This window comes from Caenorhabditis elegans, chromosome V (assembly GCF_000002985.6).
Source record: "Caenorhabditis elegans chromosome V".
In the NCBI taxonomy this organism is placed as follows: domain Eukaryota; kingdom Metazoa; phylum Nematoda; class Chromadorea; order Rhabditida; family Rhabditidae; genus Caenorhabditis; species Caenorhabditis elegans.
The window spans coordinates 503,888-519,670 of NC_003283.11; the positions used below are offsets into that span (position 1 = coordinate 503,888).

At 35.1% G+C, this 15,783-nt stretch overlaps 4 protein-coding genes and 3 pseudogenes across 7 annotated transcripts; 2 read left to right on the forward strand and 5 right to left on the reverse strand.

Annotated features, from left to right (window-relative positions):
* Nucleotides 1–140: 140 nt before the first annotated feature.
* srlf-35 (SXP/RAL-2 family protein Ani s 5-like cation-binding domain-containing protein) lies at nt 141–745 on the forward strand. Its single transcript, NM_070824.2, has 2 exons — nt 141–340; nt 410–745. Exons 1-2 carry the CDS (start codon nt 152–154, stop codon nt 683–685), a joined length of 465 nt encoding a protein of 154 aa, NP_503225.1. The 5' UTR covers nt 141–151; the 3' UTR covers nt 686–745.
* Nucleotides 746–1,603: 858 nt separating this feature from the next.
* Nucleotides 1,604–2,181, forward strand: srlf-19 (SXP/RAL-2 family protein Ani s 5-like cation-binding domain-containing protein). Its single transcript, NM_070825.4, has 2 exons — nt 1,604–1,826; nt 1,870–2,181. Exons 1-2 carry the CDS (start codon nt 1,635–1,637, stop codon nt 2,116–2,118), a joined length of 441 nt encoding a protein of 146 aa, NP_503226.1. The 5' UTR covers nt 1,604–1,634; the 3' UTR covers nt 2,119–2,181.
* A 2,043-nt stretch (nt 2,182–4,224) lies between these two features.
* On the reverse strand, nt 4,225–5,916 carry srw-104 (annotated as a pseudogene). The gene is given in 7 exon segments: nt 4,225–4,456; nt 4,511–4,665; nt 4,668–4,742; nt 4,788–4,911; nt 4,960–5,096; nt 5,153–5,288; nt 5,651–5,916. Coding segments are annotated over 7 exon segments (1,125 nt in total).
* Nucleotides 5,917–7,306: 1,390 nt separating this feature from the next.
* srh-37 (Serpentine Receptor, class H) lies at nt 7,307–8,633 on the reverse strand (the record flags this gene model as incomplete). The annotated part of the gene is made up of 5 exons (NM_070827.1): nt 7,307–7,588; nt 7,653–7,889; nt 7,935–8,134; nt 8,186–8,328; nt 8,458–8,633. The coding sequence occupies 5 exons, from the start codon at nt 8,631–8,633 to the stop codon at nt 7,307–7,309; spliced, it is 1,038 nt and encodes a 345-aa protein (NP_503228.1).
* Nucleotides 8,634–9,502: 869 nt separating this feature from the next.
* On the reverse strand, nt 9,503–11,339 carry srw-105 (annotated as a pseudogene). Its single transcript is given in 7 exon segments — nt 9,503–9,680; nt 9,729–9,964; nt 10,010–10,133; nt 10,180–10,316; nt 10,361–10,496; nt 11,076–11,275; nt 11,277–11,339. Coding segments are annotated over 7 exon segments (1,074 nt in total).
* Nucleotides 11,340–11,899: 560 nt separating this feature from the next.
* Nucleotides 11,900–13,501, reverse strand: srw-106 (annotated as a pseudogene). Its single transcript is given in 7 exon segments — nt 11,900–12,089; nt 12,139–12,374; nt 12,420–12,543; nt 12,593–12,729; nt 12,774–12,909; nt 13,241–13,314; nt 13,316–13,501. Coding segments are annotated over 7 exon segments (1,083 nt in total).
* A 412-nt stretch (nt 13,502–13,913) lies between these two features.
* Nucleotides 13,914–15,658, reverse strand: nhr-210 (Nuclear Hormone Receptor family; the record flags this gene model as incomplete). Its single annotated transcript, NM_001364046.3, has 5 exons — nt 13,914–14,333; nt 14,380–14,573; nt 14,851–15,287; nt 15,399–15,457; nt 15,507–15,658. 5 exons carry the CDS (start codon nt 15,656–15,658, stop codon nt 13,964–13,966), a joined length of 1,212 nt encoding a protein of 403 aa, NP_001350970.1. The 3' UTR covers nt 13,914–13,963.
* Between the last annotated feature and the right edge of the window lie 125 nt (nt 15,659–15,783).

Consider the following 15,783-nt stretch of genomic DNA (forward strand, 5'->3'; position numbering starts at 1 on the left):
TAAACGTAGACTACCTAACTGCCTAACAACTCTTTTCAAAAGACTACAAGAGCAAACACAAAAGTTCACCAGTGGCACAAACAGATACTATGCCAATACTATGGGCACCTAGTATATAAATTGAGGAGACACTTTACCAAATCACTCCAAAATGAAGTCTTACCTTTCAATTATTGCTCTGTTCGCTGTAGTTTTTGCCGATTTCGACGGACCAATGTTCTTGAGATATCAGCCGAGAAATATTCAACAGTCTTATTTTGCAATTGCTAAGAACTATCAGCTAAGTCAGATGCAGAAGAACCAGCAGCTTCAGCAATGGGCTCAGATGAATAATCTTTCGGTGAGTTCTCTGAAATTTTGAATTTTTTAAATTTGAAAATAAAAATCTGAAATCACAATAATTTTCCAGAACGAATACTCCAGCTACACACAACAACGGAGCCAACAAGAGCAACAAGTCAGCCAGCAGACTTCTCAAATAATTTCCCAGTTATCAACAGTTCAAAACCAGCTTGAATCCATTCTGAACAACGATAATCAAACGGGAGCTCAGAAGCGACAGGCTATCCAGTCTCTTAGATACCAGTACCCTCAAGAAGTTTCAGTTTTGTTCCACATTCGGGAAGTTTCCATGAAAAGAATGGGAATCGATGATGACCATGATGACAGTTATGAATCATTTTAAGTTTTTGAAGTTTTTTTTTTCTAATGAATGGTTTTAACTTTAGAGGACACATAAATGGAATTAAAAGCGGTATTGTTTTTGTTGAAAAAATTTTAAAAACAGCCTCAGGATATTTCATGAAAGATGTAATGTGTCAAAAAAAAGTGAAATATCGGACCGCTTCCTAGGTTCCTATAATTGTTAAAATATCCAAAAATTATTGTAAAAATTTTCAGAAATTAAAAAAAATTAAATTATAGTCAAAAAAAAAGGTAAAAACTCAGTCTTCAAGTATTATAATTTTACAATTCATTTTTGAAAATCTTGGGAAAATTCCAAAAATTTTCGACATTCAGAAAATTGTTTGAACTTTTTTGAAAACTTTTTCACCAAAATAAACATCATTCTAAAGTCATCTAAATGTTTTTAATATTTTCTCAAATATTTGTGAAGTTATGTAGATTTTTTCCTTTAGTTTTTCCATTTTTCCATTAACAATTTGTTAAAAAACTGTGAAAAAATATCAATTAATTTTTTTTCTGAAAATTTTCAAAACTAGAAACTGAATTTTGTAAGACCTTCTTGAATTTTATAAAGTAACATTAAACAATTATATGTCAATCTTTGAGTAAATCTGCAAGATGTCGGCTGCGAGCCTTATCAAAATCCAACCTATAATGTGTCGGCCGCTCATAATTCTATGTTCCTGATTACTATGGTTTCTGCTCAGTGTTTCGCTGAGTTTTCTGAACTTTTAGCCAATTTCTCTATTTGTTGCAGCTCCCAAAACACGTTGTTTACCGCAAAGTCTAGCCAGAGTTCAATGTTTTGAGTGCATTCTCTTGATTCTTCAGTAGCCTTTTAAGCTAGCAAATATGTCGTGTGTAACACGATTTTCATACGTCACGGAATACATGGTATTTAAGGACAATGTTTTTGAATCAAAAATTATCAAAGCTTATTTGAAGACATGGCCTCCTATTTTATCCTCGCTGTTCTGATTGCTGTGACTGCTGCTGCTAGTTACAACAAACCAAATTTCGTGAAGGATTTGCCAGATAACATGCAAAAGTCCTATGCTACAATTGTACGCAATTCCCAGCTGACAAAACTTCAAAAGGATGAGCAGCTTCAACAGTGGGCTCAGACCAATAATCTTTCGGTATGTTTAGATTGCTGAAGAAATTTCAAACTTTTAATTTTAGGATCAGTACACTGCATATACCAAGAAACAACAGGATAATGAGAATTTCATGAGCAAAAACACAACACAAATCATCTCCCAACTATCTTCAGTTCAAGCTCAACTTGAAGCGATTTTGAGCAACAAAAATCTCACTCGCGATCAGGAGGAAGAAGCCATCGACTCACTTGAGGAGCAATACTGGCAAGAGGTTCCAGTTCTGCTTTTCATCAGAAAAATGTGGAAGAAAGCTATGGGAATGAAGGTTTAGAGGCTTAGAAGCTAAGCACCTAAAATTTTAATTTATTTGCGATTAATAAATTTTTATACGACTTCAGATGTCCCGTAAATTTACACAAGACTCTATAAATCTACACAAGGTTTTGTAAGTCTACAGCAAATACTGTTAATCTAAGTGTAAAAAATTCAAAAAATCAGCTTCATTTGAGCCAGCGTTGCTTCAGTTTTTCTTAATTTTTTTTAAATAAGTGTTCTGGCTGAAAAACGAATAAATTTGCAGACAAAAAAGCGTAAATTCAAAAACCATCTACGTACAGTTTTTGGAGAAAAAACTTCGATTTTATTGAAAGAATAGGTTACAACTTTTGTCGCTAGTTTCATTATAATTTTTTATTTGTTTGATCTTGTGATCTAAACCTACACAAAACTACATGTAAATAAATTTTAAAATTTACCAAAACTAATCCACCGAATTGTCAGATTAATAGTAACGAGGGAGTGCGAATTTTGTATAAAAAGTGTCCATGCAACTGCAACTGAATATACTCATCATGATCGGAACACATTATTTGTTGTTTTTGATTTGTACTTCATATTTTAGTATTACTCTAACTTTGGCCTCTCATCTACCTCCGAAGCTGGGCAACGAGGTTTACAATTTGCTCACCTTTTCATATGATGCTGATTAAAGGATTAAAGGATTAAAGGACGATCCGTTCTTCAAGTGCTATGCACTGCGGATCTGGGATTCAGGTACACTGCCTGGTGGTGATCCCTCTGGGCGGTAATTTAAGCCACGTCCTAGCCGGGGACTGTGGCCGATAATCCAGTCGTGGATTGCTCCACTTCCCAATAGAGGCTGGGTGAACCTAGGGGGTGAGGCCGGACTTGAACTCGTGACCTCCAGACTGCTAGCGGCCACCACTACCGACTGAGCTATCTGCCCTCTTTTCATATGATGCTGATTAAAGGATTATTCATATGATGCTGATTCGAAAACCAATCTGAAGAATAATCTAGAACAATTTAACTGGACGCAGCCAGCTATTGCGGCTTTCGACAAGTGGATGAGTAAAAATTGGGTAACAAAACTCATTTTTAAACAATTCCTTCAACAATTTCCAGATAGCTCCTGAACTTCGGGGACCCGAGTACTACGGTAAAGGAACAGAAAGAAAAGAAGTGCGCGGCATAATGAAAAAAATATTGTATAACTTCAAGGCCAGGAAAAGCTATATCGATTATTTATGCCGAACTGCTATTAAAACAGGAATATACAACAAAGAGGACACAGAAAAAGTTTAGCTAGAACGAAATTCAACTTGCCGAAATTTTCTGCAAAATTTGAATAATTTCAGATCCGCGACGTGTATTGGCATATACGCAATAAACATTCTCATAAAAACACACAAAGTTCGTTTTTTAGTCAGACGAACTTTGGTTACGTTTACCGAAAAGTAGATACAGCTGGGTTAGTACAGCTCAAAGCAATTTCGGACAACTACCTGAAAGACGAAAAACAAAAAAATCTCTTGGAATGGGACTATTATGATGAGTGAGGACGAGATAATTTTTTTAATAAAATAATTATTAAACTGGAATAAATTCGAAGCATCAGAAGCAAATTTTGATTTTGTATTTTGTATTGTACATTTGTTTTGGGGAAATTTACCTGCATTTTTTGTAGATCAAATTGTAATGGGACAGTCTCACGCCATGTGGACCTTCCGCCCACGTGCTCGCGTGCTGGCTTAAATTAAATTCTCGGGGACTAGAAAACTTCGTATGCCAATTCAAAAAATAGCCTAACAAAAGCGCGGACGACGACAAAACCTTGGTCGTGTAGTCCTCTTGGCATTTTCCGTTTCGATTTCATTATTGTTCTGCGGCTTTTTCTTCAATTTTCTTTTTGGTTTTACCTCTTTTTGTAGTTTTTTAATCAAGTAGAAAATATTGCCAATTTTTTTAAAATATGCAAGAAAAACCAGTTTCGAAAAGAAACATGAAAAAATTGTCCGAGAGGAGTCCACCACCAGCGTTTGCGCTCGAACGCGTTTGCATTGTTTCATCTCAAAATGGCAGCCAGTAGCACGTGTTCTAGTTCAACCTGATACTTACTAAAATTGCGGGTTAGCTTTTAGTCACACTCATTTTCCAAAAACCAAATTGAAACTGAAATGTTATGTTTATTTCGGAATGACACGGATGTAGTTCTCAGACGAATTGTTGACTCTCTTGTTTTTAATGCGAATAATTTTCGTGCAGTACTGCGGTATCGGCTAGACATCAAAAAACACATAATTGGGCGGAAAATCGACACGGAAGTTGAGAAAATAGTAAAGTAGATCATAAGATCTGTCAGAAATCGTCTGAAACTTTAGTTAATTTTTAAAAGTTTTTTTCTAAATTAAACACCAACTCACATTAATGCAGTTTTATGTTGCAAAAATACTTTTGCCATCAAAATGCATCCAATTGGAGCTTCCGACAAGAAGGATGTAATTGTTAGCAAAGTTATAAGTTTTGTCGAGAGCCCAAATTTTTCTTCACGATCTTCTCCAACCCCATTTAAAGCGCTGACCTTGTTTTATTGAGTTTTCGGAGTTCATGAAAAAGAAACGATGTTAGAATCGGGAAAGTTACACTTGGAAGAAACTGAAAATAATGTTTTTATTTTTCAGTTTCCATATGAAAGCAAACTTGCGAAACAATCACATCTAAAGTAATGTATACTTGAATAATCAAAATTGGATAATTTCCCGAAAATTGACGGAAGTCTAATTTGAATTTTGGTAAATTATTGAGGTCTTGATATTCGGCGCAACTGAAATTATAAGGTTGAACAAGGCGTACTTTTGTAAGTTTATATTACTTTTTGTGAAAATTCATTCTTGGACTCTCAACAACTTCAGCCCCATATTGCCATGCTGCTTGTATAATAAAACTTATTGAAAACACCACTGACATCAAAATGTATCCCATTTTCGGGGTGGCGGCGATGGACTTGCTGCAAGAGGCTCAAATTTTAACTATAACATTTAACTTCTAATTCCCTATTCATACCTAGAAACTCTTCTGATAATTATCAGGCGTACACTCGCAATCAAGATTTCCAGCCAAGAATTACATCGTCTGAAATATTTTTGAAAAGACCAAGATGTGTAGCCTAGATACGCTCTGACATAAGATTCCGAAGTTACACTGTAAAGGAATTTTTTTTTTTTGATAGAAGGCATATTTTTGCAAAATTTTTCTGTTAGGCCTAGAAATTTTGAGAATATTTTTAAGTTGACTATTTTAATTGAAAATGTTTTCAGCCTGTTTCAGAAAAAGGAGCTTTTATTTTTAATTTGAAACTTTAAATTCAAGTTTGCAAACATTTGAAGCAGGGCTAGTCGTCAATTGCCATGCGGCAAATTCGGTAAATGTTAAAATTGTTGATTTGCCGAATTTACAGAAAATTTAAAAATCGAAAACTCACAGACCCTACCGTTTCCCGAAAATATCGTTTACTAAACTTTCGGGGTATTTTTGGTCGCTGGAAGTTTTATCATAAACCGTACCATTCTGGATATTTCAAATCTGTTAGTTCAAGATATCGATACATCGTTGTCATCATACCACAAATATCGCATGTAGTCACACCAATCATTAAAATATTTATTGAAGAGATTCTCATCGATTTCCTGGTAATTATTGCAAAATGGAATAAGTTGACAATAAAAGAGATGCAAGCCAGGACAAAGTTAACGAAAAATGCATTTTTCTCAAGAAGCAGTAGAATAGGTTGAATATTTTGAATAAAACTGCTGTAGATTTCAGAATTCATCGTGTAGGAAAATGACTGATTCAGTTCTGATTTAAAAAAATATATATTCTTTGTCCCATGACGATGCCCATTTTCTGACAGCGATTTAATGAGATGTTTTCAGAAAGGGACATCTATAATTTAGATATCATTCGAGTTAATATTAGGTTGAACCGGAAGTCCTGGAGTTCTAGAGTCCTGGAAGGACTGGATTTGTTATTCCACCGCTCCTAGCAGTTACACTTGTGTCTTCCCTTGTTCCTAGAAACAATGGAGATCCCTAGAAACAATGCAGATCATTCTCAACAATGTTTATCACTCATGTGGCCCCCCTATATGACCATACGCAATTGGTTCCACCGCTTTGAGAAGGATGAATTTTCTCTCGAGGACCATGCCCTGGAAGGCCCAGTGAGTTGGAAGTGGATCCGTTGAAGAAGGCCGTGGAAACGTATCATTTCCAAGACTTGGGTCTCATCAAACCAACATCGTACGAGGCTTGGCAGCTCTTGTGCTCATAAGTCAATTAATACCCCACACACTGACCCAAGCCAACTCGACCGCCGAGTTGACGATTTTCTTACCCTCGTCACTCCCCGCGTGGCGATCGATGGACTCAGCAACCACTTGGTAGCTAGGCATTGAGACTATGTATATTCACTCTCATTTACAATCGCCTCCTACATAGGGAGGCGGGAGAACAACAGAGCAAGAAAGGAGAATGTAGGGCACAGTATATTGGCAGGCATACCGCATATATCAAACTATAGATAACGCATATTGTGTGCATAGCGCCCCGCAACATATTCCTAAAACGTACAGAACATTGTGGAAATATACACAAGATTTCGTAAATCTACACAAAATTCCGCGAATTTACACAACATTCCCTAAATCTACAGAACAATGAGTAAATCTACACGACTTTTCATCAAACTTAATATTTTGTAAATCTACCACAATACCGTAGAATTAAGCAAGACTTCATAAGTCTACACAAGATTCACGGGCTCTCCTCTTCCCCCATCGCCGCTCGCGAAGAAAAATGTTTTTTTTCGGGAGGAATGAGATTTCCAATGAGCCCGCGAAATCGGAATTTGAAAATTTCTCGGGGAAGGCGAAAAACGTTAGGCCCCCAGCCATGGACATCTCTGTGTCTCTTGTATCAGAACACTCTTTTCAAAAAAATGTCTCTATGTCTGCGCTCTCCGCAGCTTATGTCTGCGTAACTTCCCTGGAGAAATTTCTCCTGGGAAGTTGGCGATGGCGCGCGATTGCCATCCATTTTGGAGAAAGGGGAAGAGGCGAGCTCGTGTAAGATTCCGCAAATTCTACATATAACTTTGTATGAGAACAAATAAATTGACCAGTTTAGTTTTGAAAACAGTTCATTTCAAGTTGAAGACTTTTATCACGAAAAAGCTACATTTGAATTCCTTGAAACCGTGTTAACTTTTTCCACAAAAATAGCCGACGCATTGGTGACATTCTTGCGTTTTCTCCAGCCAAGCAAGTCTATTAGATAGTACTGATATGGATCATAAAACAAAAATAATGACACAGCACATGCTGTCGGATGATTTTCAGAAAAGATATCTATGAAATATGAGCTTCCTGCTATGTGAATATTCAGGATAATAGTGATATAGAGTACAGAAAATGGCACACAGCAAAAAGTGAAGTAGAGTATTGACTGGAAAATAAAATTAGGTTATATGTGTATAAGTGTAATATGGATACTTTGTGCAAAAACTTACTTGCAAAATGGTCCGTTCATTGAATTTCTTGTGCATTTTCATTGTTGCTTTTGATTGATTTATCATTCTTTGTGATAACATGTAGAACGCTATTTTGGCAGACACAAAGATCGCGAAACCAATGGACACGCAGTTAACAACAATCAAAGCACAAATCGTATTGTCTACAACAGAATCCGCTAGTGTAATAACAACAACGTTCGAGTCCCAAATAGAATCTGGATAGGCCTCGTGATTCTGAACTAGATTTTTATGGACTTTGAAGGTGTTCCAGCTACAAACCTGAATCACTTCCAATTTTGCAGAATGTTGATTTGGCAGCTGCCAAACTATCATTGGGATGGCCCACATGCCAAACGAAAAAACAACGCAGTAGATCAAAAATTCGCAGATTTTTCTTTGAATTGATGGATGGGGTCTGTAGAGGTCAACGATGAGGAGAACACGGCTAGTAAATAAAATCAGTCCAGATGTTTCAGTTACTGGAATTTTTCCAATTTGCAAAATGTTCAGAAGCTTGCAAGTTAACCTACTTCCTTCGACTATCACGTAAACCTTATAAAGGTTTAATGGGCGTATGTAATTTTTCAAGACTCCATTGATTTTGACAAGTATTGACGGTTGAAAATCATAAACGTCGATTAGGAACACGTTGCCCAACCATTCGCAAGTGAAGCTAAAAGGAAACATGTCGGTTAAAAGCTTCTATAATAGAAATTTTACAGAAGCGATTTGGGCCTGAGCAATGGGTCTCAAGGTCTCAAAATGATGTATCTGTTTCATTTGCAATATTTTCTTGACTTACCAAATACAATGAACATAAATAATCCATTTCAAAATTCCAAAACTCTTTGGTGACTTGGTGAGCACACAATAATGAGCAAGCGGGTAGATAGGTGTCACAAAAATCGCATAAATCGTTTTTACAGTGAAATATGTTTCAGGATTCTCGTTCCATATCGAATGAGACACATTCTTCATGTTCTTCGGTACTCTGGAACCGGGAGAAGAAAAAAATAAGAGTGAAAGGTTTTTATTGAAAAATGGAAGAATAATAAGTTAACCAGATTTTCTAGTATTTTTATTATACTCACTATCAGACATGACGTGTCAACAAGCAATGTTAAAAACAATTGGGAAATAAAAATTAGATGTTGGTTTGGGAAATGAAAAAACATATAAACACACAATTCTACCAGGGTGAAAATTTTAGTTTTCGGCAACTTAGGAAATTTGAAATGCCAAAAAAAACTTCGGCATCTGCCATTGTCAATTTCAAATATATAATTTTTTTTTCTTAAAAAGTCCATCGAAAACCGTAAATGAAAGAATTGCAATACTTTTCTGAAAATTCGGCAATTGTCAGGTGCCAAAATATTTTTTAAAGTTTTCGATTTTCAAAAAAAAAATTGAAAAACACTTTTTTGCTATTTTCATCCTAGTTGTGAGAGTTGCCTGATATAATCTATTTTTTTGTGTATCCACCAAAAATACATCAAACCAGAAAAACCAAAACTAAGAAAATAATAAACAAAGCATAGTGTATAACTTCCGGAAAAGTTCACATAATCGAACGGAAATTTCTACGTTTTGGGAAAATTTAAAATCTGAAATTTTCCATGAACTCGCATAAGGTTAGAAAACTGAATCAGAAGACTTTGCACGTACTAACTAGACCGATACACTAGAACGAAATTCTCATTCAGTTGAATGATTTTTTTCTGACTGGAGAAATGATGACGTTCATTTACCGTAGAAATTAAAGCAATGATCGTTTTTAAATTTTTTTTTATTTTTTTTGAAAATGGTGGTTTAAGATACTATTAAAGTTTTTCCAAAAAAAAAAAATTTCAACTGGATTGTTGTGTTTGTTTTGGAATAACACGTATTATTTTCTTTTTAATTCTGAACAATTGTCGTGCAGTAATCCGGTAGCGGCTAGACATTAGAAAACACATAATTGGACGGAAAATCGACACGGCAGTTGAGAAAATATTAAAGTAGATCATAAGATCTGTCAGAAATCGTCTGAAATGTTGGTTAATTGTTTTCTTCCTAAATTAAAAACCAACTCACATTACTGCAGTTCCCTGTTGAACGAAAAGTTTTATCATCACAATACATCCCAGTGGAGCATCTGATAGCAGTGACAAAATTGTAAGTAAAGTTATGAGTTTCGTCGGAAGCCCATATTTTTCTTCATGATCTTCAACGACCCCGTTTCTTTGAAGCTTTGACCTGGATTTATTGAGTTTTCGAAGTTCTCGAAGAAGAAGCGCCGTTAGGATAGGGAAGGCTGCACTTGGGAGAAACTGAAAATAGTATTTCTTATCCTAATTCTAATTATGAGAGCTTACTTGAGAAACAATCACATCTGAAACAATGTATAATTGAATAATCAACATTTCATAATTTTCTGAAAATTGACGAATATCTAACTTGAATCTTGGTAGATTTCTGACGTCTTGATGCTCGCCACAACTGAAATTTTTAGGATTGAACAAAGTTTACTTCAGTGAGGTAATACTTGTCTTGCAAAATTAGGCGTGTATGCTCATCCACTATAACAGCATATTGCCATGCTCCTTGAAAAATAAAACTAGCAAAAAACACCACTGACATCAAAATGTATCCCATATTCGGCTTGGCCGCGTTGGAGTGGCTTCAAAATGTATTCCTATCAAATTGAAATGGTTAATATCCTACCTAGAAACGCATCTGACAACTACAAGACGTACACTCGCAATGAAGATATCCAGCCAAAAACTACACCGTCTGAAGTAAAAGTGAAATGACCAAGATGTGAAGTCGATATACGCTTTGACAAAAGAGTCCGAAGTTACACTGTAAATGTTAGCACCATATATAGTTTTTAAAAAAATATTTTCATTCGAACTTTGTTAACTTAAAAGCGGAGTAGCCCAAGTAGGGTGCCAAAATGACCAAATATCAAAGTAATACTTTTCATCAAATTTTTGAAAATTTTTATTGGCAGTTAAAAAGGGGCAATTACTGAATTTTTACCACTTTCTGAGAAAAACATACAGCGCCGTTTGAACACTAATAAGGAAACAAATCTTATGGCAAAAAGAGAGATTTTTTTCCAATTTTCAAAAAATCATATAAAATATAGAACATTTTTTCAAGTTTTTTTTCATAGTAAAAAAAACTTTGAAAAAGTGTTTGGTCATTATGGTGTATCTTTTAAGAATAATAAAATTTTATACACTGGTTCTATTCCACTTTTTAAGAAAAACTTGATAGAATGTTAACCATTATTATAAGTATTTTAAAAAAGTAAGTAACAACTTGTAGAGGTTTCTTTTAAATCTGAAACTTTAAGCACTATTTTGAACTATTCAAAGTAAAGTTATGAGGTAGTATTCTTCAAATCTAATTATACAGGTATACCGTAAACCGTACCATTCTGGATATTCTAAATCTGTGAGCTGAAGATATCGATACACTGTTGTCATCATACTGAAAATATCGCAAATAGTCACACCAATCATTAAAACATTAATTGAAGAGATTCTCATCGACTTCCTAGTAATTATCGCAAAATGAAATAGGTTGACGATACAGGAGATGCAAGCCAGTACAAAGTTAACGAAAAATGCATTTCTCAAGGAACGTTAAAACTGGTTGAATATTTTGGATAAAACTGATGTAGACTTCCGAATTCATAGTGTTGTCTTGGAAAATCAGTAATTTAGTTCTGTTTAAAAAATGTTCTTTGTTCCTTGGCGCAAACCATTTTCTGACAATAACACAGCGATTTAATGGGATGTTCTCAGAAACGGACAACTATATTTTAGAACTCATTCTACTGAATATTAGGTAGAACCGGAAGTCCTGGAGTTCTAGAGTCCTGGAAGGACTGGATTTGTTATTCCAGCAGGTGTTCTCTGAAAAAATTGACTATATTGTCTTTCTTGTTCTGACTGCTGCTAGGCTAAACAAACCGATCTTGGATTTGCCAAAGAGCTTGCAATAATTATATGCTGCAATTGTATGGAAATCCTTTTTTTTTCAGGAACAGTCCTCTGGTTATAAATTTGTTTTAAATTTAAATCGCTTTTGAGACGATAGTAATTTTGAGAATATGTTGGTTGCCTCTTCAAATTCAAAAAATAAATTTGTATTGTTATCGCACAAGGGGGTCAACCTTTGTTTTTTTGTTAATATTTGTATAGCAAACCTTTTTGTAATTTTTCTGGAAAAATCGTTTTCCAGAATCCAAAATGTTATGTTTGTTTCGGGATAACATGTATGTGGTTTTCTGCCGAATCTGTGATCCTCTTCTTTTTACTGCAGAATAATTTTCGTGCAGTACTTCGGTATCGGCTAGACATCAAAAAACACCTGATTGGACGAAAAATCGACACAGCAGTTGAGAAAATATTGAAGTAGATCATAAGATCTGTCAGAAATCGTCTGAAACGTTGGTTAAATGTTTTTTTTTTCTGAATTAAAAGCAACTTACATCAATGCAGTTCCCTGTTGCAAGAAGGTTTTTGTCATCTCAATGAATCCCAATGGAGCGTCTGATAAAAGTGACATAATTGTGAGTAAAGTTATAAGTTTTGTCGGGAGCCCATATTTTTCTTCATGGTCTTCTACAACGCCATTTCTTTGTAGCGTTGGACTGAATTTATGGAGTTTTCGAAGCTCCCGTAGAAGAAGCGCAGTTATTATCGGGAAGGATGAACTTGGAAGAAGCTACAAATTATATTTCTTATGCTAATTTTAATTATGAAAGCCTACTTGAGAAACAATCACATCTGAAGCAATGTATAACTGAATAATCAAAATTTGAAATTTTTCTGAAAATTGACGAATATCTAACTTGAATCTTGGTAGATTTTTCAGGTCTTGATGCTCGGCGCAACTGAAACTTATAAAGTTGCACAAATCTTACTTCTGTGATTTAATTGTACTTTTGGAGCGAATTCATGATTGGACTCTCAGCAACTTTAGCCCCATATTGCCATGCTCCTTGTATAAGAAAACTATTAAAAAACACCACTGACATCAAAATGTATCCCATTTTTGGCTTGGTGGCGATGGAGTTGCTTCAAAATGTATTCCGATCTAATCGAAATTTTTCAAATCCTACCTAGAAACTCCTCTGATAATTATAAGCCGTACGCTCGCAATGAAGATTTCAAGCCAAGAACTACACCGCTTGAAGTAGTTTTGAAAAGACCAAGATGTGAGGTCAAGATACGCTTTGACATAAGAATTGGAAGTAACACTGTAAACAAGAACATATCGGAATCACTTTTTGCTTTAAATAACCAAAATAGTCCGTAATGACTAAATATAACAGTTTGAAAAAAATAAAAACAAAATTTTTATGATTTTTTTTTAATTTTGCAAAAATTAAAAGAAATGAGAAAGTTCATATTTTTGCGATTTCTGGATAAAACTGTCACTTTTCTTAATGAAAAAAATTTTTGAATATATAAATTTTTTTGAATTTTTTGTTTTGAAAAATTTCAATTGTTTTTGGTCATTTTGGTATTAGAGTCATTTTTAACAATTTCCTAACTGGCCCGATTCCAGCGGGTTACAATAAACCGTACCATTCCGGGTACTCCAAGTCCGTGAGCTGAAAATATCGATATACTGTTGTCATCATACTAAAAATATCGCAGATAGCCAATCATTAAAACATTAATTGAAGAGATTCTCATCGACTTCCTGGTAATAATTGCAAAATGGAATAAGTTGACAATGAACGACATGCAAGCCAGTGCAAAGTTAACGAAAAATGCATCTTCTTCAATGAGCGTTAGAATAGGTTGAAGTTTTTGGATAAAACTGCTGTAAACTTCAGAATTCATATTGTAACGTTTAGGAAATGGCAGATTCGGTTCTGATAAAAATGTTATTTTTCCCATGACGATATCCACTTTCTGACAATTACACAGCGATTTAATAAGATGTTTTCAGAAAGGTAACATTATAATTTAGATAGCATTCTAGACGATAATTACTTTGGGACTACGTCTGTGTTTTCTTTAGCTTTAAATGAATAGACTTTCGTGGTTTTTTGGTAACACAGTAGTGCCGACAGAATTTTCAATTACATGGTGGGACATATTCATGATAACTAAGCTTTCTAAAATTTCTCCTCAGAAAATTTAGTTCTGGTCTTTAACAAAACTAAGAAGTTTATATGAAAACCAAAGTGAAGCTTTTAGGCCTTTTAGGCCATGATGTTCACAGATTCTGAGAACAGATATATAAAGTAACTTCAGATAAAGTATTCATCAACATCCTCAAAACAACAACCACAACTAAGATCAATTGAATCCTGTATCCATGAACATTTCCGGGTGAGAAAATTCCAGCTTAATCAGGTCAAAAACTTTTGCCAACTCAATTCGTGGTCTCTGCTCCCAGAGTTTCTTCTGAATCGCATTGTTCACTTTCATCAGTTTTGCCAATCTATCAAAATATTTTTCCATTCGAAGTTCCTTAACATAATAATCATGAAGATCGGTAGCTAGGACTTGTTGGAAATAATCTGTGAGCTGAAGCATTTCTCCTTGACACCGTTTGCCAGCGTACTCGAATGATAGCTGGACCAACATAAATGTCCGTTCCATTTCAGTAGGTTGCAGGGCTTCCAGGGCAGCTGTGATGTCAAATCGGGATGGAACATGGAGAAATCTGAAATTTACTTTTTTTGAAATTTTTACAAATTTTAGTAAAGAACCTGTTCAATTCGGCAGATGGGTAACCACTGAGCCAATTTGCGTCAAAATGAACATTTGTCATATCCATCATTACTCCTCTGCGTGTGACAGCATGAGTTTTCAGAGCATTTGGATTACTTCTATGATGAGCTGCGGAAGCAAAATGGTGATCCAGGACGGACCAGACATGCCAAGTAGATTGTAGTAAGGTGAGCTGAAACTGGGTTGGAACATTATCAAGCTATCGTACAATGCAGGTAGATTAGCAATATTTGGATTTGCAACACCCCTTTCCTTTTAGCACTGGACCCGACAATTTCACTTTAAAATGCTATATCTCGGCTCATTTTCAAAATATCAAGATCTACTTAACTTATGATGACAGAAGGAACTAACAAATTTTCTCCGATGGCAATGTTCAAACCAAAATCATAACCTTCTTATGGTCAAATTTTTAAAAATGCCGGTAGTCTGAAACCCCGCTGACTCACCTTGACTTTCTCCTCTAAAGCATCAAATTGCTTGAAATGCGTCAGCCACTTTGCTACAGTTAGAAACTGCCACTGCCACGTGTCGGACAACTCCCTTTGATCAATTTTTGTAAGGAATCTATAGTTTTTTGTATTTCCACTGACAACTTTCAATCCAATCGCCAGCCTATGCAATTGATTTTCAAAAATGTGAACATTTTCCGAGGGTTGCCTAAAAATCATTGTAGCTTCATCCAGCAGGTAGCTGACATCAATGAAGGTTTTTCGATGTTTAGATTTTTGTGCGTCCCAGAAGAGGATCATGCCAGGTCGACCTACAAAACATTCGAATGATTTAGGAATCTTCGAGATTGTTTGCTTTGAATGTTTTGCTTCAAGTTTTTTGAAGACTGACGAGCTTTCAGAATCGTGAAGGCTGTCCCGGTGGTACTGGAAATCTGAAAAATTGTTAAAATGGTTTCAGTAGAAAATTCTTGAATTTGTTTTTATTGTGAAATTCCAATTCTGATGCAATTTCAAAAAAAATATTAAAATTAATATCAACTCACTTGAAGTTTCCATCCCAACTTCTAAACATTTTCGTAATCGACAAGGCTTGCAAAATGATCTGAAAAAAAAAATTTATTTCAAATTTGTTGAAGAAATTTCAAACTCATTTTTCCTTATCACAAGATGCACTTCGACATTTGGAATTTCTTAACTTTGAAAATGCAGTTCTTCTGAAAAAAGCTGCACAAGCTCGACAGCAAATTGTTCCAAAATGGGTCCCGTGGCAGCCTTCGGCGGTGCAAACTTTACAGCAAGGCATTTTACAAAATATAGTGGGGAAACTGAAAAAATAGGCAACAGAAAGACACAGACAGTGACACAAAAATGATATGATATTGTTTCGCTAGTCATATAATAATGTCATACAAAAAGTGTGTTAGTTTT